We start from the raw sequence: 21107 nt of genomic DNA, 5'->3' as shown, positions 1-21107 counted from the left end.
ACTAAGAGTAATGAGAATTTTTTAGATGTACACTGTCATCTAAATTATTCAAGACAATCATTCAAATTAAAAATGGCCACATCGGGCTCCCCTGGTGGCGCCGTGGTTGAGAGTCCACCTGCCGATGCAGGGGACGCGGGTTCGTGCCCTGGTTCCGGGAGATCCCGCATGCTGCGGAGTGGCTGGGCCCGGGGGCCATGGCCACTGGGCCTGCGCGTCCGGAACCTGTGCTCCGCAATGGGAGAGGCCACAGCAGTGAGAGGCCTGCGTACCGCCAAGGAAAAAAAAAAAAAAAAAAAGGCCACATCATATGGTTATTTATTCTTCTTTGTGTAACACCAGTTTTACAGAAGAAGAAAACAAGACTCAGAAACTAAGTTACCCAATAACTGCCACTGAATGGGACAGCACCCCAAATCTGAACCAAAGCTGTGGCCTCCTCTTCTATTTCCATGCTGAATCTCAGGAAATGAGAGCCTATCCTCCGGGAGACTGCACACAAAGTGCTTAGGGATTTCTGTCAACCAGAGATGACTGCCACAATTAGAGCTAGGAAATACATAAAAGAATGGTCTCTTCAAAAGTAACAGTTTGGGGGCTTCCCTGGTGGCGCAGTGATTGAGGGTCCGCCTGCCGATGCAGGGGACACGGGTTCGTGCCCCGGTCTGGGGGGATCCCGCATGCCGCGGAGCGGCTGGGCCCGTGGGCCTGTGGGCCATGGCCGCTGGGCCTGCGCGTCCGGAGCCTGTGCTCCGCAACGCGAGAGGCCACAATAGCGGGAGGCCACAACAGGGAGAGGCCCGCGTACCACAAAAAAAATAAAATAAAATAAAATAATAAAATAAAAGTAACAGTTTGAATTACTTTATCAATTTTACAAAGAAATAATGAAAGAGAGCATTAAATAATTCCTAGGACTACCACGGGCTCCAGGCTTTGCTTTCTAGTCAAACCTTTGCCAATGGAAGAGTGGGTGCTGTAAAGACACCTGAATTCAAGCTCTGCTTTCACCTCTAGATTCAAGATATTAAACCTCCCAGGTTTTATTTCCTTGGTTCTATAATAACCATTAAGATCCTACTGGCTTTGAAGACATTTACTGGGAGAGAGAGACAAGGTGAGCAAACCGTTCCAAACGGCTTCAGAATATAACACTAAATGCAAACTGGAAAGCATCTCTTCCTTAGAATAAGCTAAACAGAATATGCCCTTTACCAAAACTGTAGTAATGATGTTTAATATAAATGAGAATATCTTTTATAATTTCTTTTGGGCCCTTCTCTAACACTGAATAGAGAATTTAAGAGTTACTGAGATGCTCTGGGAATGAACCTCATCTCAAAAGTATTTTAGATTAAATTATTTTTTACTAAAGATTCAGGACCATTTCCTCCCCATTGAAAGATTCCACTTTACCTCCAGAACTTGTTGTCGTAGTCGTTGCTGTCGTAGTTGCTGCTGCTGCAGCCACTGAAGACTGAGGAGCCCCAGTACTCGCTGCTGGAGGGGGGTCAACCACAGCCTGACTTTCTCTATCTCCGGGAATTCCCTATAACACAATTTCCAAGCTTTAACATAGCTCATCATTCAAAGTTAGTTAAATATTACACAGAGTAAGAGACTTATGAATCTATTTAATATCCTTGTCTAATTTCTAAAAGCATCAAACAGATGTCTGCTTCAATTAAATGTAAAGGATCAAGACATATCTGAAATCTTCACATATTTAAATCAGATTAGAAATGGCCTCAATGTGGTATAGATAAATCCATACTGCTATAATATACAGTAGCATTGTCCAACAGAACTTTCCATGATGACGGAACAGCTCTATATCTATGCTGTCCAATAAAATACCCATTAGCCCCAAGTAGCTACTGAGAACTTGAAATGTGGCTAATGGTACTAAGACACTTAAAATTTTAACTTACTTTTAATTTTCTTACATTTAAATAGCTACTTGTACTTGATAGTACTCAACAGCTACCCTACTAGACAGTGTACATCTAGGATATGAAGTAAATAATTTTGCAATTAAAAAAATAAATCATGAAATGTTTATCCAGCAACACATGTTAACATCTAACACCAAAGTATTGGGCAAGACCCTAAACTTACATAGAAGTAATGGTGTCTAACATTATAAGGCTAATTATTTAAATTTTCAAAGTATCAACACAAATCTTATTAAAATTAGACATATCTGGCTTTTATGTTATATATCACTCTAATTGATTTTTGAACCTCACAGAAACTTTCACCAGCTCAATGACAGAAAGGATTGTATTTTTAACCCTAGCCTTAAGATCATCCAAAGAGATTTTGATGCACACATGGCAGTTGTGAAGTGATCACTGGAAAAAGAGTCTAATGGAGACAGAGCAGGTGATGACAGCGGCCAAGTGAGGAGGATGTCCTCTACTGATCCATGGTTCTGAGAAAGCGTCATCCAGAAATGTATCACATACAAAAACTTAAAATTGATTATTCAAAAATTACAAAAAATAAAGGGAATTCCCTAGCGGTTCAGTGGTTAGGACTCCACACTTTCACTGCCAAAGGCATGGGTTCAATCCCTGGTCAGGGAACTAAGATCCCACAAGCTGCATGGCGCAGCCAAAAAAAAAAAGTAAATAGGTATAAAAGAATCTTAAATAATTAAGTATTTAGGTAATGCTTTTTCTAAGTTTGTGGCATTTATCTTCTGAAGTTATTATAACTTAAAACTGCACTAAGATTTTTGGAACACCCCTATTTTGATAAACGATTTATAAGACTTCTCATATATAACTTATTAAAGTCTTTATGAAATCTTCATAGATTTTAGAAGGAGAATAAAGGAGAAAATATTGTATTTGAATATGAGATGGTAATAGTAATTGCTTCCATTTCCCAGTAAATCAGAAGCCAAAATCATAAACATACGAAGAATGAACGGTAATAAACAGCAGGATAATGGCTGCCTATATTAGAAGTTTATTGTAGGCATTGCAAACAACTGTTTTTCACAATCCACCAATTCAAACCCTTAGATGAGGAGCTATCAAGTGCTAACAAACTATATAGACCGAGGATCCAAAAGCCTCCATCAAATTCTCAAACAAATTTGGTAAACTAAAAAGTTAATCACCATTGCTACAGATCTACCTCAAATTCTCATAGTATTTAGCCCTTTATTAGATCATTATTTCTCCTTTCCCATACACTCACCCTCACTTACACAGAAGTGTCAAAAACTAGTAACAGTTAAAGGTAGCCCCTTTTTTCCAGTCTATGAAACAAACAGTATATATATAAAACTTTAAACTGTTTCATGAACTTATCTCTCATCTATTCATTTGTATTTGATGCTAAATAGCAGCAACTGTGAAGAGTGATCCATTTTTTTATACCTCAAAATTTCAAATCTATTAGATCAAAATATTTGATATCATTAAATTTATGCAGAATTCCAAATCAGGTATAAATTAGAGCCATTCTATGAAAGGAAAGGCAATATTTTAACATAATATGTATTTTTTGGGGGAGGGGAGGAATGAGCGGCAACCACAAACAGATCCACAGTAACTATCAATCCAGTATGATTCCTCAATTTCAAACAAAATGATAATTAAATGAACTGCCAGCATTTTAAAGACTCTCAAGAGGACAATGGGAAAAATAATTCAAATGATATGCTAAGAAAAGGTTTTGTGACTCTCATGCAAATAAGTAGGCAAATGACTGGTGGTAGAGAAGCACAGTTATCTGCTCATGACAGGGACTCTCCTGAAACTACGCTCTCAAAAGGAGTTTCTAACAGAAGTACAACTGGAAACAAAGGAATGGATTAAACTTGTAGATGGTATTCCCCAAAGAGTTAGGATCTGAGATGATATTTAAGGTAATTGACACTTTTGATAATATTCCAACACACCAAAGAATTATAGAATAAAACGTTAAGACTAAAAAGTTAATCCAATGTTATTGCAAACTTCTACACTTTGCTTTTGACCCATGTCACATTTGTAAAACAGACATTCATTGTCATAAAATATCACGGGTTTCAGTCCATGCCCACAACAATCTATTTCTCAAAAACCTTCATTAGTAGAAAACAAAACCCAATAATTTATTCAAAATTCCCTCGACTGCTACTGACTATAAATAAGCTAACAATTCAAATGCCAACAGAACCAGTCATAATATCATACATTAAATTAAATGCATGATGCTGTCAGGTAATAGGGAATGGACAGGAAGACAGTGAATTAAAGAGTCTACAACCTAAAACTTTTCCTAAATCTGGGATCTGAGTTGTCCAGATAAACCAGATTATCTGAACTTTTAAGTGAAATCTCCCAGTTTTTAAAAGCTGGCAACTAATTAAGAAATTTACACATAGTACAAAATTTGGCTTGGGCTTCCAACTTGAAACTTTTGCTCTAAATAGCACATCCAGGATTATGCTTGGCAGGCAAAAAAGCTACTAAAATGTTGGATTCAATTAGATTTAAAATCTGCCCCACCCCTACCCCTCTAACACACAGCTGTCATCCTTTGAGGGTACTACTCCAAGTGGATAGCAAATTTTACAACCCATTTAGCCACGTTGTTTTCTAATTGAAAATCCTATCAAAATCTTTTAGAAGAGGTTACATTAACACAAAATGTTAACATACTAAGAAAAATAAAAGCGTTATGTAAATTATCTAGCATACATCATTATTATCTTCTGAATTGTTACTATCCCTTTAAAATCTCTGTTTCTTTGAGATTTTGTTCTTAAACAGCTAGAATAAAGAAAGCAAAATGTTTCTCACCATTAAAAGATACTCCACTGCTCTGTCAGGGTTGTTGAAACTGGCTCTCAGGGCTGCAATTACTTGCTCTCGTTCGTAGCCCATTGACATGATCTCAGTTACCATATTCTCATAAGACTGACCTGTCACTAAAAAAAGGTGTGTGTGGGTGGAAGAAGGGGAAAGAAAAAGAAAATTTAATAAATAAACAATCTCCATGTAATGTGAGTGCATATACGTATACACTGTTTCAGGCACTACAGTGCCAGGAATACAAAGATGAGTAACAGTTATCAACTACAACATATATGTGGTAGGTAGAATAATCCACCCCCTCCCATCCCTGGAAACTATTAAGTAAGTCAGGTTACAAGGCAAAAGGGAATTAAGGTTGCTAATCAGGTGACTTTAAGATAGGGAAATCATCCTGGATTACCTGGGTGGGTCCGATGTAATCTTAAGGCTCCTTAAAAGTAGGAGGGAAACAGATGAGAGGGTCAGAGAAATAGATGTAAGGAAGAGAGGGACAAAAGCAGGGTCAGAGATGCTATGCTGCCACCTTTGATGACAGAGGAAAGGGATATGAGCCAAGGTATGTGGTCAGCCTCTAGAAGTTGGAAAGGACACAGAACAAATTCTCCCCTAGAGTCTCCAGAAAGGAATGCAGCTCTGATTTTAGCCCAGTGAGCTCCATACCAGACTTCTAACCTACAGTACTATAATAAGATAATAAACCTGTTGTTTTATACCACTAAGTTGTGGTACAGAGCAGCAATGGAAAATACAGTATGTTTAATACACATAATAAAAATATCAAGTACAAGTGTAGCACAAACATAGAAAAGAATTAGCAAGTCAGGGCAGGCAAACTGGAAGAAGAGACAGATGAACTGATTTTTGAGAACAAGTAGCAGGGACACTTCACAAAATCAACTGTGCTGTAATAAGTTGTTTTCCTTGGACACCTTCCGTTATCAAAGCAGAGGGGAAAAGGAGGTTGGAAGCTAGAAAGTTAGAATGTCCCATACCGTATAAAACTGGTACAATTATCCCTGTAAGGCATTTCCCACAGGATCTCTCCAACTCTGACTCACTCTTCATGGAAATGTCAGACGACACTCTGATTTAAAGAAAGCCAACTCTCTCCCACTAAACTTAAAGCTACCACACTTCTTGTCCATCTCCCACCCTTTCCTGCCCACCTAATTATCTTGATCAGCAGTTAACTATGTCCTAGAATGTCATCCTAAAAACAAAAACACGCCTCCCTTGACTGCATCCCAATTCTCTTTCAGGAATTGGTCCATCCGTCTGCTCTCCTCCCTTCACAGCCATAGCTGTCTGTACACGCGGTGTCCACTTCTCACATTCTGCTCACTCCACAACCAATACCAGCATGTGACTTTGGATCTCAAAGATTCCCCCTCAAACATGCCTCACCATTTATCATCTGCCTTCTCCACTTCAATTAGCAGCACCTCTATCCATCCAAGTGCTTGAACCAGAAACCTTGGTGATTTCAATTCCCTTTCCCCTCCTTCTGCATCTAATCCACTAGCATACCTGGTAGGTCCTATCTCTAAAATATACCCCAAACCTATCAAGCTTCCTCTTTCTCCCTGCCTTAACTCAAGACCAGTCCACAACAATCTCTGGTCTAGATTATGCCCTGCTTCCTCTTCTGCCCCCAAGCCCACAATCCATTCTTCAGCCAGTTGCAAAAGTGAGCTTTTAAGAAAGAAAACCTAATCTCATTTTGGGCTCCCAACCTCAACAACCCTGCATGTGCCACACTCCAAACAATCCATTTCTTGCTTCACAAGTCACAGCTTCTGCCCCAGGACCTTCACACACACCAGGCTTCTTTGATGGTCTGTTCCTTTACATGCTCCAGTTCTCAATTTAAACGCTACAGTCTCAGAGAGGTACTGCCTGACTAGCCTAAATATAAGTGCCTTTTGTTCTTCTTTATGGAAGCCATTAATTTTTAAAATATCATTTATCATGATTTGCAATTTATTTTATGTTTCACTCTATTTTCTTTCCCCCATCACAGGTTCAACCTTGCTAGGGACCATGCCATTTTTGCTTTACTGTTTCCCTGATATACAGGTGACAAAATCAGTTGAATGATTTTTTTCTGCAGAATTTTTTCTTATTTCATATAGTGTATTACACTAAAACTCTGGTCTATCTACCCCCCCAACCCAGTTTCATTGAGAAATAATTGACATACATCACTGTATAAGTGAAAGACATAGGGCATGATGGCTTGACTTACGTATATTGTGAAATGATTACAACAGGTTCAGCTAACATCCATCTTCTCATATGGATACAAAAAAAAGAAAAAAATTTTTTCTCCTTGTGACGAGAACTCAGGATTTACTCTCAAAAACTTTCCTATATGCCATACAGCAATGCTAGCTACCTAGTCATCATGTTGTACACTACATCCCTAGTATTTATCCTATAACTGGAAGTTTGTACCTTTTGACCATCTTCTTCCAACTTCCTATCCCCCATCCTCTGCCTCTGGAAACCACTTTGAGTTTGATGATTTGTTTTGTTGAAGAGTCTACATATAAGTGAGATCCTATAGGAGCTGTCTTTCTGACTTATTTCACTTAGCATAATACCTTCAAGGTCCATCCATGTTGTTGCAAATGGCAGAAACTCCTCACTTTTTATGGTTGAGTAATACCCCATTATGTGTACACACACACACACACACACACACACACACACACACACATACATATATACAACCCCGCTTCTTCATCCATCGATGGACATTTAGGTTTGTTCCATGTCTTGGCTATTGTAAATAATGCTGTTATGAACATGGGGATGCGGGTATTTTTTCAAGTTAGTGCTTTCATTTCCTTTAGATAGATTCCCAGAACTGGAACTGCTAGATCATATGGTAGTTCCATTTTTAATTTTTGAGGAACCACCATGCTGTTTTCCATAGTAGCTGCACCAATTTACAATCCCACCAACGGTTTACAAGGGTTCCCTTTTTCCACATCCTCACCAGCATTTGCTATACCTCGTCTTTTTGATGATGGCCATTTTAACAGGCCCGAAGTGGTATCTCATTGTGGTTTTAATTTGCATTTTCCTAACAACTAGTGATGTTAAGCATCTTTTTATATACTTGTTGGTCTTTTGTATATCTTCTTTGCAGAAATGTTTATTCAAGTACTTTGCCCATTTTAAATTGGTTTGGTTTTTTTTTTTGCTATTGAGTTGTATGAGTTCTTTATATATCATGGATATTAACCTCTTATTATATACATGGTTTGCAAATATTTTTTCCCATTCCATAAGTTGCCTTTCTACTTTGTTGATGGCAAAATTTTCAATAAAGTTATCTAGTAACTACGAAAGCATAGCTTAAAAAACTAAGTATCACTGAGCAAATTTAGCATTTGATACCTTGGTTTAGAGTAATGACTTTTCCCTACCTATTCCATAAAGTATTTAAGCTATTTTTATCTTTTGAAATACCCACTGATATAATTCTAGCACAAATCACTCAGGTGCCAATACACTTTCAGTAATCTAGTTCCCAGAAACAGAAAATATTATCAATAATAAACCATAACTGTACTATTTTAACGTAGTGTTTCTCATTTAATTCTTATAGGAACTCTATAAGAAAGGTTTATTTTCCCTTCCTTTTAAAGATTATGAGGCTGAGGCTTAGAAAGATTAACAATTTGATCAACGGCTGTTAAGTCATGGTGCAGAGACACAAACACAAGCTGTCTAGACTCCAGAGCTCCCATGCCTCTCCTTGATGCTATGCGTCCTAAAATCACACTTCTTAGTCGACTAAGTTATTAAAACTCAAAAAGAAATGCCTACACTCAAGTTTGATACTCTTTAGATCCTGAAAGTATGAGGGAAATGACTCCTAGAAAAATTAGGGGCAATGAACAACATGAGACAGAGCTAATGATGAAGTGATGAAGATGATGTCATTAAGAATGAGTTTTGGGGGACTTCCCTGGTGGTTAAGAATCCGCCTTCCAACACAGAGGTATATGTGGGTTTGATCCCTGGGGATGTGGGTTTGATCCCTGGTTGGGGGATGTGGGTTCGATCCCTGGTCGGGGAACTAAGATCCCACAGGCCGCAGGGCAACTAAGCCCGCATGATGCAACTACTGATCTCACGCACCACAACTAGAGAGAAGCCCACGCGCTGCAACAAAGAGCCTGCACGCCGCAATGAAAGATTCTACATGCCGCAACTAAGACCCAACACAGCCAAAAATAAATAAATATTAAAAAAAAAAAAGTCTTGTACTTATCTTCTAGGTTAGGAGGTGCTGTGAAAGGAACAATGACCTCATTTAGATTTGCCTTTTAGAAACTCCACTGTGGCAGAGAATAGAACAGCTAAAAGAGGGTAACAGAAGAGCATCAGTAAGGTAAGGACATGAACCAAGGCAATTAAGTGGCAGTAGAAACAAATATTCCGGAGACTTTAGGAAGGAGGATCAATAGGACTCCTGGCCTCACTGGGCCAAGAGAGGCAGAGGGTCAAGGTTGATGCCAATACTTTGGTAGAGAGTGGAAGATGATGCAAGCAAGAAGGGAACAAAGGAGAAGAATCAGATGGGGGAATTAAAAATGAATAAATTTAGAACCTAAGGAGTTTGTGGAGGTTATAGGTTTTCCAGCTGGCAGCTTAAAGAATGAGTCTGGGAAGTCAGAGGGAGATATGTACTAGAGTTTTAATTTTGAGAACGCTTGTAGTACAGTTAACCCTTGGACAATATGGGTGTGAACTGCATAGATCCACTAATAATCAGATTAAGTCTATTCCTAGTACACTACTACATGATCCATAGTTGGTTGACTCTGCAGATGCAGAACCGTGGATACAGAGGCCTGACTGTAAAGTTATAGATGGATTTTTGACTACATGGGGTTGGCGCCCCTAACCCCTGTGTTGTTCAAGTGTCAACTGTATATGGGTGGTATTTGCCATTCCCATGTCTGAACTTTGAACTATGACCTAGAGCAGAACCAAAGAAAACTCATACATTTAAAAGCCAGGTGAGATAGAAAGAATTAACCAGAAAGCCTGAGAAGGAATAGTCAGAGGTACGGTTCAAGAAAAGAGTGGTGTCACAAAAGTCAAAGAAGAAATATTTAAAGAAGCAAGGTATCAACACAAAGACTGGATAAATTAAAGATGAAAGAGTAAAGGGGTCTCGAGACCATACAGTTGAGAACTGCTGTTCTAAGAGATGCAAGGTGTAAAAGGTAAGACACCACCACCAGAGACTAGAGCAGGAGCAGCTAGAGCTGTGGACTCCTGGGCTTCCGCCCAGCAGCATCAGTGCATTCCAGCTGAAGCAGCAACGGCAACAGCCACAGCCTCCGACAGCAGCAGGGGCACGTGCTAGCTGGTTTCAGCTCTGACGGTACAGAGCCCTTTACTCATCTCTGGGTAATCTTGAGCTGTTTCAGCACCTCTGTAACAATCTCCTAAGATTAAGCCTTTTCCTGTTTGAAATAGAGTGATTTCTGTTTTCCTGATTGTTGGATACTAACTCATATGAAGCAGAGTAATCCCAGAGAACAGTCTCTCAAAGATAGGAATGTGGGTTTGGTACATCCAGGTGATCTTAAGTTGATTAAACAACTATTTTGCCCCTATGTGCTATGGGAAATCAGCCAGCCATTTTCCATGGCAATGAGGGCACCATGGAGTTCAAGTTCAATTAGGTCAGAGGGCCAATCCCATATCTTGTGAGATACTACTGCTGTTGGAACCTTGCTGCTGTAGCAGCTAAACAAGGAATCCAGAAGCCCATACTCTACTGAAGCTGCCATTCCCACCTGTTCCCAGCCTTCTACCTCCCTACCATTTCATGTAGTACAGAAGAGTACCAAAGGGAAGGAATGGGGTTGCCACCCAACAGACCAATAATGAGTACTTATAGCAGGCACTGTACCAGGTATAGTTACAGTGGGAAAATGGGCAAAAAACCCCAAATTGATTTTGACAGATTAGATGTGAAGGGAAGGATGGAAAGACATTATTCAACAGGTAAAACTGAAAGTCGGGATAAAAAGGCACTTTCACTGCAAGTACAATACAAGCAACAAGATGCAGATGGGGACCTATAAGGCTACAAGGTGGAATGAAGGCTGGAGGTGAATAAAGATGAAATGTGAGACAGATTTAGTAACATCTTATACTCATTTCAAAGATACTTTGTAATAAACCTGTACACAGATCAAACTTTGTTAAAACCTCATTTAAAACCCACATTTGGAAAATGGAAAACTATCTGCTTTAAGGCAAGAAGTATGCTTAACTCTAACAGTACAATTTAAAGGATTCAATATATAATACATTAACTTACAAAAGTCTTCAGTAACATCAACTGAATTATCTAAATCATTTAGCCACTTGATTGTAAGCAACCATGAAAATGAACATTTTCGTGATCTAGAAAAATGAAACTTAAACCTCCTCCCTGTCTCTTACAAGGTAATTTACAATGTAGATACTTACCAAGTGCACTTGTTGCATCTTCAAAAAGGTTTGACCGAGAAGAATCACCTGATGTACTGTAAAATGTTTTTAGAAAATCATGTATCAGAAAGTATGTAAAATCTACCTTAAAGTTTAGTAGCTATCCAATTTGTAGAGATTCTTTGATTTTAATTGAATGTAGAAGTCTGCCTACAGTGTTCAAAAAGGCTTCCAGATTAAACCCCAAAGCTTTATCCATAACATTTACGGCATGGGAAGAATTTTCAATTTTAATACTCATTCTGTTCTGCAAATCCATCATTTAAAATGTCCAAAGATATAAAAGAACATCCTTACAGAGAGCTTACCATTTAAGGAATACAAAAAAGATAACATACAACTAATTCCCTGAAAGAATTTACAAGAAAAATTAAATAATCTATAAGTCAAGTCACAGTAAAAGAAATATCAAAAGCTGTATATGATAAACAGCACATGCAGAAACTGCATTAGGCTGGAAAGGCCTGGGAAGTCTTTACATAGTAGAATTTCATTAGGTCTTATAGTTAAGTTCTGAACACAGAAACTGCAAGAAAGCCTTCAGGTCAAGGAACGCAGCATAAACAAAAAGATGCAGAGGGAGGATAGACCCAAGCTGTAACCAAGTTTTAAGCCAGTTTAGAAGGACTAAGTTTTGTTAGGCAATTGCAGAAGATGAGTCTAGAAAACAAAGAAGACACAAACACAATAATGAAAGACCATAAAGAGAAGGCCAAAGAAAAATAAATTGAGGTTTACAAAAGTGGTAAAGACAGCAGTTAGCAGTTTGGAGTAAAACATACACACAACACAATACACACATATACCTCTGTCGCAATTTTAGAAACAAAACACAGTAGACTTCAGTTCTGAGAAAACCCTACAGCATAGTAAGAGTAACGGAAATACCTAAGTTTGAATTCATAAATTACTTTGTAAGCCTCAGTCAGTTCTTCACCAATACAATGAGGTCAACAATGGTACCCATGTATCCCTAAGTGCTGTGGGTAGGGTTACTGCTGGTAAAGTGCTCAGCAAAGTGCCTGGTATCATAACACTCAACATGATTGTTATGATTAAGACAATACTTTGGTATAATTTTTAACATATCTTCATCAACTAGATAGTAAAATTAACATGTAGAAGGCAAAATATCAAAAAGAACTATATACTACAGCTCTATACTATATATATAGGAAAACAAATTCTCCTGCCTTAGACCTGACCTGTGTCTTGTTGTTGTGTGTTTGAACAATTACTGCATGTCAGCAGAACTACAACTGCCTAAATTTTCCCCAGGGGTGCATAGTATTCCATTTAATTGACCAAATCAAACTATAAAGACATTTTTTGTTTGGTTTCCAACCTTTAAATTCTTTCTGTAGTCAAATGTATTAATCATTCCTTTTATGACTTTTTTGGGTTAAGATTATTTTCCCATGCTCTCCTCTAGTTTATGGTTTCACTTTTACATTAAATCTCTATCCATCTAAAATTTATTTTTATGAGTGTAAGATGTGATCCATCTTTTTTTTTACCTCCAGAAGGCTAGACATTTATCCTAATAGCATTTTCCCCACAGTGGTCTGCAATTACATTTTTATCTTATATTAAGTCCCTGTATGTATTTTGGTCTGTTTCTAGACTACTATTTCACCAAGCAGTCTTTCTAGTTAAGAGCCATACTAAATTGTAATCATTACCATGCATAATACATTTTACTATCTGGTAGAATTAGACCCCTTTGTTACTGTTCTTTTATAGAACAATTTGTGCTATTTTTGCACAATGTTTTAAAATTTCTTTTTAAACATTACAGATAAGACTGAGATACCGTTTAACCACCATTCAATCTTGATTCTGCCTCAACACTCCTCCCCTCCCCATCCGCAGAGGAAACCACTTTATCAGTTAGTGTGTTGTCCCTCTGCTACTGTTTTTCTACACATTAATATGCCACCCACAGAAAATATGCAATGTTGTTATGTGGCTTTTGTTTGGTTTGTGGTTATTGCCTATACTGTTCTGCAATCTGCTATTTTCACTTGATAACAAAGCCTTGAAACCACATTTATTTAATATGCATATACACTGCATACTTTAACTGGCCTGTAGTATTGGATATCAGAGCTCCTCCAACCTTAGGGAGCCCAAGAATTCACCAGGAGAGCTTGTTAAAATACAGATTTCTAGGACCCACGTCCAGAAATTCTTATTTAGAGGTCTAGGGTGGAGCCTAACAATTAATTTCAAACAAACTCCCAGTGATGCCGATGTTGTCTATTCACTACCACACTTGAATAGCACAGTTCTCTAATACAAATAACATGTCCAGTCATGCCCTTACTAATGGATATTTAGGTTGGTTCCAATTTGTCCTCAATTACAAGCAATGCAGTCCTGTGCACAAGTGCAGTTTCTCTAATGTAGATATCAACAAGTGGAATTTGCACTGCAATATGTGGTTTTTAAAAGAACAAAACTGACCTAAAAAAACAAGTCCCTAATAATGAAATGTCAGGCCAGGGTGATAAACAAACTTTCTGACACTCCTCAAAATTCATACCAGCGTATCTCCTGATAATTATCTCACTGAGTTCTGTGCTTTATAAGACACTAAATGTTTTATAGCACAAATGAAGAAACTAAGGCACATTTAAGCAGCTGGTTTTCTGAGCTTCCCTCCCTTCCCTTTCTGTGCTATTCTTCTCTGAGGTGTATAGTTTGGGGAAATAAGAGTATAGGGTTGGGCTTCCCTGGTGGCACAGTGGATAAGAATCCGCCTGCCAATGCAGGGGACATGGGTTTGAGCCCTGGCCTGGGAAGATCCCACATGCCACTGGGCGACTAAGCCCGTGCGCCACAACTAGTGAGTCTGCACTCTAGAGCCCGTGAGCCACAACTACTGAGCCCACGTGCCACAACTACTGAAGCCCACACGCCTAGAGCCTGTGCTCCGCAACAGAAGCCACCGCAATGAGAAGCTCACACGCTGCAACGAAGAGTAGTCCCCGCTCACCGCAACTAGAGAAAGCCACACACAGCAACAAAGAACCAAAAGCAGCCAAAAATAAATAAATAGATAAATAAATTTATATTTTTTAAAAAAAGAGTAAAAGGTTGGTGTACAAAGCCCAAGTAAGTAGGCAACTCTGGAGTCTGCTTTTCTGACCATCAACTCCTTTATGTAATCTCTATGGGTCTGAAAAGATAATCCTGACTCTTGAGAACAGATGAATAAAACTGTACCCCCAAGAAGAAATAAAAAGAATAGAGATAATAAAGAAACTTGAATTGATGATATTAGCACATTAAAATGGATTGATCAATTTGGGAATTCTTACACTATGGAGCTTTTTAAAAGGAGCTTAAAGCAATTAAGAAAATATGATATACTGTACCAACTCAAGACATATTTAATTAAGTTTACAATGTTTAAATGATTTGGAAAACCAATTTGTGAAATTTATAAGTTCCCTCCCATACACAGAAAAGATGTAACAGTCTTTAGATGCAATAGCATAGGCCGACTCTGGGTTGTCTCCCACTAGTTAAGGGTGATTGTATGCAATTCTAGCTGCACATGGGAGAAGTACCAAATTAGGCAACAGTGTTTCAGAATGCCTAAAGCAAAGTACAGCAGGCTGACATAGGGAAAATATTTTACTACCTGAACCTGTGTTCTCTTGGGGAATTAAATCCTTGAAAAGAGGCCCGAAGCAGCAACAAACCAGGTGACTCAAACCCCTCCCAACATGGCTGACTGACTCAAAGAAACGGCACTCAAAGACAAAACACTAAAGTGAAAGATGATGAGAAAGAATTCATGACTAAATTCTTTCTCATCATTGTATTTATCACAGACATCCTTCTATGTCAGTGTTTCCAAATGCTGCATAGTTTTCCATTGTGACTGGTCCTGATTCCAGGACGCTACTGCCACTGAGGTCCTGAGTTGCACCAAAGTCACAAAATACAAACCGCTTGCTTCAGTGCCAATACATACTGGACACAAAGCAACTCAGGCTCTCAGATAAAGAAGAGATTCCCGTGTATGATTTCCAGCCAAGAGAACTGAAGCATTGTTTTGGTTATTTTATTTATCATTGGGGAAAAAAACCTTTGTCACAAACTACTCAATAATCCTAACTGCCAACTTCCCACAAGAACTTTTTTTTGCTCCCCAAATATCCCAGCACTTTTTCTTCTGTTCTAAAGATCTACATAGGCAAAAACTTAAATTTCTATACAACTTCACAAAGATGTAGATACTTACTCAGCACATACTGTGTGCCATGTGCTATATCATATCTTTTACTTATTTCATTTAATCCTTATAACAACTCTATGAGATAGGTCCTGCTGTCATCCACATTTTGCAGATGAGGAAAAATCCAAAGACGTTAATTTCTTTTCTAAGGTTAAGACCTAACAAATGTTAGACCCAAACACAATACTACGTAGCAACTGGAAAAATTTACTGACATGGAAGGATGTTTATGATAGATGTGACAACAGTCAAAGAATATAGGTCAAATATAATAATGATTGGGGGACAAATGTCAAGTTATTTATAATGTGTCAAGCTATAATATACTGTCAGATTATTTTATAATTCTTCTTCTTTTTGGTCATTTGTATTTCCTAACTTTTCTACACAAAATGAATAATGACTGACCCCTTTCCCTTCACCCTGGGAGAAAAAAAACAATGCAGAGTATACAAATTCAGATTACCGAACAGACACAAGCATACTGCTTTAGTCAGGGTTCAAAGTTTAGAAAAAGTTTAACATAGTAGATAGAAAGTTAGTTTGATCAAAACAATAATCAAAATAAATACATTCGTAAAGTCACTGTTATAAACATATTCCTATACAATTTCCTAGAATCCAGTTCTTACCTGTCAGTTGATGTTGGGCTAGCAGCCACTGGTGTTTCTGCTGGCTTTTCTGCAGGTTTCTCTTGTTTCGTTGCACTAGCAGGTGCAGGTTCAGAAGACGCTGTCGTTGATGCTGGAGTGACAGATGCAGGTGTGGGAGCGGGAGCGGGAGCCAAAGTGGGGGCAGGGGTTGGGGCCTGAACCACAGTTGGTGCTGTGGAGGAACTAACTGTGGTAGTGGTGGCAGAATTTGATTGCTGAGTTGTAGCTGGTGCTGGTGTTGTCACTGCTTTGGGCTAAACACATTACAAATCAAAATAATGCATTATGATAAAACACTGCATTATTACCTGATCTCTGGATGCTACAAACATAACACTAATACAAGTTTGTAACTTGAAAATAATTTTGTAAGGTGACATAATGAGTGATCAATAGCGGCAATCTGAATCACTATTTATGTTATTCTTTCAAAGCTGATGAGAGCATATACATTAACTATCAACTTCCATTAGCTTTAGCCAACGGTTTCAGTCTTCGGATCATTATGAAAAAGAACCAAAAGAAGCAAATATTTTAAAACGTACAGAATGTGTATCCAGAAAAAGAACCACATAATTCCCCCCCAAAACTTCACAATTAAAGTTTCTTGGTTACAACTTCAAAGTATTTATCGTCATTTGAAAGCAACAAAAATAACTTTCTTGAAATGAAAGTATAAACAGAAGTATGATTAATGAACATGCCAGAAAGTCTACTGTATTTTAGAGGAGGGAAGAAACTCCCAATATTGACTACAAGCCAATAGGTGTAAGTACAAAGAGATTAACATAACTTTTGAGATGTATATACAGTTAAACCGACAAATAAAGGCCAAATAAAGTTATAACCGCATGCTCAGCACTTTCTGAACTAGAATCAGAGCCATAAACATTCCCACCAAGCAAAAAAGCAATTACATATGGGTAAAAATCATATTATATGAGTTTTATTCTTCTCCAGCCTATCAATACTCACTACCTGCTTAGCTCATAACTTACCTAAGGTGAAAAGGTAACTGATTTGATGGAAGATGAGATTAAAATTCAACATAATTTGCCCCAAGTATAAATCAACAAACTGTAAATGCAATGAGTGGATTTGTGCCTTGTTCTATTTGAGCTAGTATAGAGTGTACTGGAAAAAAGTGCCTTGTGCAAGGTAGGGGGATGGGACTTACCTATCCTGCTTAACTCTTAGTTATGTTCTAAATAGTCAACGTTACTATAATAATAAAGGAAATAAGACCATAACAAATACATACCCAAATATGTGGCTACCACATTTTCCACTATGTACTATGTATGATAAAACTAAACAAGGGAATACTATTCAGCCTTAAAAAGGACAGAAATTCTGGCACATGCTACAATGCGGATGAACCCTGAGGACATTATACTAAGGGTAATAAACAAGTCACAAAAGGACAAATACTGTATGATTCCACTTATACGAGGTACGAAAAGTAGTCAAGTTCATAGAAAGGAGAACAGTGGTGTCAGGGGCTGGGGGGCAGGGGAAATGGGTAGTTACTGTTTAACAGGTACAGTTTCAGTTTGGGAAAATGAAAAAAGGTTTAGAAACAGATGGTGGTGATGGCTACACAACAATGTGAATACATTTAATGCCAATGAACCAAACACTTAAAAATGGTTAAATCTGTAAATTTTGTGTTGTGTACCACAGTTTTTGAAAAAACTAGATGAGGCAAAGTTTCCTCATATGATTCTGTTCCTGTGTATTTAAAGTTTAACATTTAATAAGTGCTTAAATATAGCAAAATCAATATGGTTCTTAATAGATTAAAAAAAATTAAGTCCAGTACATGTAAACTGTTCAGCTGCTTTTCATTTCTCACTACAAAAGTATTCCATAATTAAAATTTACTTGTTCACTAGGGGCAAGACGGGAATAAAGACACAGACCTACTAGAGAATGGACTTGAGGATACAGGGAGGGGGAAGGGTAAACTGGGACAAAGTGAGAGAGTGTCATGGACATATATACACTACCAAATGTAAAATAGATTAGCTAGTGGGAAGCAGCCGCACAGCACAGGGAGATCACCTCTGTGCTTTGTGACCACCTAGAGGGGTGAGATAGGGAGGGTGGGCGGGAGGGAGACACAAGAGGGAAGAGATGGGGATATTTGTATATGTATAACTGATTCACTTTGTTATAAAGCAGAAACTAACACACCACTGTAAAGCAATTATACTCCAATAAAGATGTTAAAAAAAATTTACTTGTTCAACTTTGTTTTCTACTGCATATATCAATTACTTTGAGACTTTAAAAGAAACTCACATTTATTCTATCTACAGTCTTTGACAAACTGGTTTCCAATTACCTATTTAAATTTATTTTGGGTGCTACAAGTAACACTACTCTTCTGAGATTATTAGGAGTTTAGAATTTAGGATCATAATTCAGTCCTAAAAGTATCATGAGCACCACCACTCCTCTATTTGTCTTAACTCTCTACTGCATGTTTACGTATCTTTAAACAAGTATATAAATAAAACAAAAATCCTGAGAGAATCCATATTCATTCTCTGCTTTAGAGAAAAACTTTTGACTTTTATTTCAGTCCAATAAATCACAAAAAAGTTCCTGTTAAAAACCTTCTCACAATAATCATTCCATCGTTCGCTTAGCTGTCTTTTCCCTTTTTTAGTTTCTAAAAATCTATCCCACTGGCTAAGAAATATCACTGAAATTGTTAATCTATATGTCTTTTTGGCCCTGAAGTATTTGTTAGGTCTAGTACATCAATTAGCAAGTCCTTTTAAGGCACTCTTATTAAAAACTACAAAATGAGAAACACTTATTCAATTTCTAAGAATCACATTCTCTAATAATTATACAATTAGTGATTTTACTAATCCAACAATACCTAATAATTTTTAACATGACACTTCACATATCAGTTGTTTTGACATATTTAAAATTATGCTCAAACTACAAATATATGAAACTATTAACTTTATAGTTGACTCAAAGCAAACTGTTAAAGTCTTTAATAACAATTAAGTGCATGCCACTATGGATGTGTATAAACTGTTTTCACTTGAAAGTGTAAAGCAAGACTTGGGATCATCTTTTTTTCTTTTTAAACTCACATGCATAAAGATATATACAACGAGGTTGAAACTTACTTTTGTCACCATAACTACCACGAAGTTTTTCTCATCAATTTTATATTCTTTTAGAGCAGTATCATCATTGAGGATTTTGCCTAGCACATTAAGAAAAAAACATATTACTGAAGGCACCGTAACTTTGTCTTACACTAACTGAGGTTAAAACAATCACCAACATCAATTCTATTAAAACTTTCCCCAAAGAAAAAGATTAACCAGTCAGCCAAGATAAACATAAGTGGATACATGATTAGTTAAGAAGGCATAAATAAGCATTTGACTAAAAGATAGCAAACTCATATACTGTATGTAGATATCTCAATCCCAAACATTTCTTAAAAATTATTACTTATAATAAAAAAGACTTGCTGGGTAAGGAAATATTAACTAGGTCCTGAGAAAGAGGAGATCATTTAGACAAACAAAATTCAATTCTGAGATGCTCAAGGATTCCCCACCCCTTCCCCGGAATAACCTATAATCCCTCGTGATGGAAGAAAAAATGAACGAACTGCCTGCTCCCACAAATACTGGATACCTGCAACACAGAAATGTTCCACTGCTATAAAAATAAGATACTCATAGTGTCCTGATACACAGAAATGGTAAGATAATATAGAACTGAGTAAGGCACACAGACTATGTAAGATTTTAGTCATGCAGAAGGACAAATGAAAGGTCAGGATTCCTTCAGGCTTCCTTTTCCTTGAAATTCGTTTTCCATTTTTAAAAAGTTATTGAATCAAAAGCTGCAAGCATTAAGACAAAAGGGAATAGTGTCTCTACTCAGCATAGGATTGAAAAAACAGGCCAAGACTAGGAAGCAGAAATTCTAGTTTTATGTCTGCCATCAACTACATGCATCTCTTCAGGCTTCTGATTCCTCATCACAGGGCTGGTGTTTCCTCTAAACCACCTCAGTTAAGAAAATACTTTAAAATCTCTATGTAGGAAGAGACAAGAATCCATGGGCAACTCAAGATTCACCCTACCGACATCTACAATGACAGTGCTCAGTATTTCTTCTCAAGAACAAAGAAAAGAATTTTCTCCACAAAATTCACATATCAAGTCTATTTTTAACACACATTTTTCTGGTTACTAGTGAGGCTAGTTAATTTACAATTTCCTATTCATATCCTTTGTTGCTTTTTAATTGGGTCATCCTCTCCTTACTGATTTGTAAGAGCTTTTTATATAATCTGAATATTAATCTTTCTTCTCCTGTCGCTTATTTATAGTGTCTTTTGACATATAAGGTCTTCTGTATTCTTCAATTTTGGTATTTTATTTAAAAAACAGATAAACTGAAATTTAATTTCACAGGAATGATTCCAAGTACATTAATACACATAATCAGTATAAATGGTTTCATTCCAATAGATTAAAAAAGATGCTCAGCTTGATGGGAAAACTGAAGAAACACGTGGACCCCTATCTTGCACCACTCACAAAAATTAACTTGAAATGGATCAAAGACTTAAACATAAGGTCTGACACCATAAAACTCCTGGAAGAAAGTGTAGGGAAGAAAGTCAGAGATTTTGGTCTTGGCAATAATTTTCTGGGCATGATGCCAAAAGCACAAAAAATAAAACAAAAAAAATGGACAAATGGGACTACACCAAACTCAAAAGCGCTGCACAGCAAGAAACAACAAAATGAAAAGAATTCCACAGAATGGAACAGACTACAGAATGAGAGAAAATTTTTGAAAACC

The 21107-nt window shown here is 37.4% G+C and overlaps 1 protein-coding gene across 2 annotated transcripts in view; it reads right to left on the bottom strand.

Moving 5' to 3' along the window:
• Positions 1 to 21107, bottom strand: part of RAD23B (RAD23 homolog B, nucleotide excision repair protein) — a 46640-nt gene that overhangs the window by 10709 nt on the left and 14824 nt on the right. For both annotated transcript variants that reach the window (XM_079926215.1, XM_079926216.1), the window contains exons 4-8: positions 19403 to 19482; positions 16227 to 16501; positions 11325 to 11380; positions 4803 to 4930; positions 1417 to 1549 (exon numbers count right to left, since the gene is read on the bottom strand). In XM_079926215.1, the coding sequence (XP_079782341.1) occupies positions 1417 to 1549; positions 4803 to 4930; positions 11325 to 11380; positions 16227 to 16501; positions 19403 to 19482 (672 nt within the window). The remainder of the gene's footprint in view (positions 1 to 1416; positions 1550 to 4802; positions 4931 to 11324; positions 11381 to 16226; positions 16502 to 19402; positions 19483 to 21107) is intronic.

Source organism: Stenella coeruleoalba (assembly GCF_951394435.1).
Source record: "Stenella coeruleoalba genome assembly, chromosome: 7".
In the NCBI taxonomy this organism is placed as follows: domain Eukaryota; kingdom Metazoa; phylum Chordata; class Mammalia; order Artiodactyla; family Delphinidae; genus Stenella; species Stenella coeruleoalba.
The sequence above is the reverse complement of the archived record's forward strand: the minus strand, read 5'-3'. Positions and strand labels throughout refer to the sequence as shown.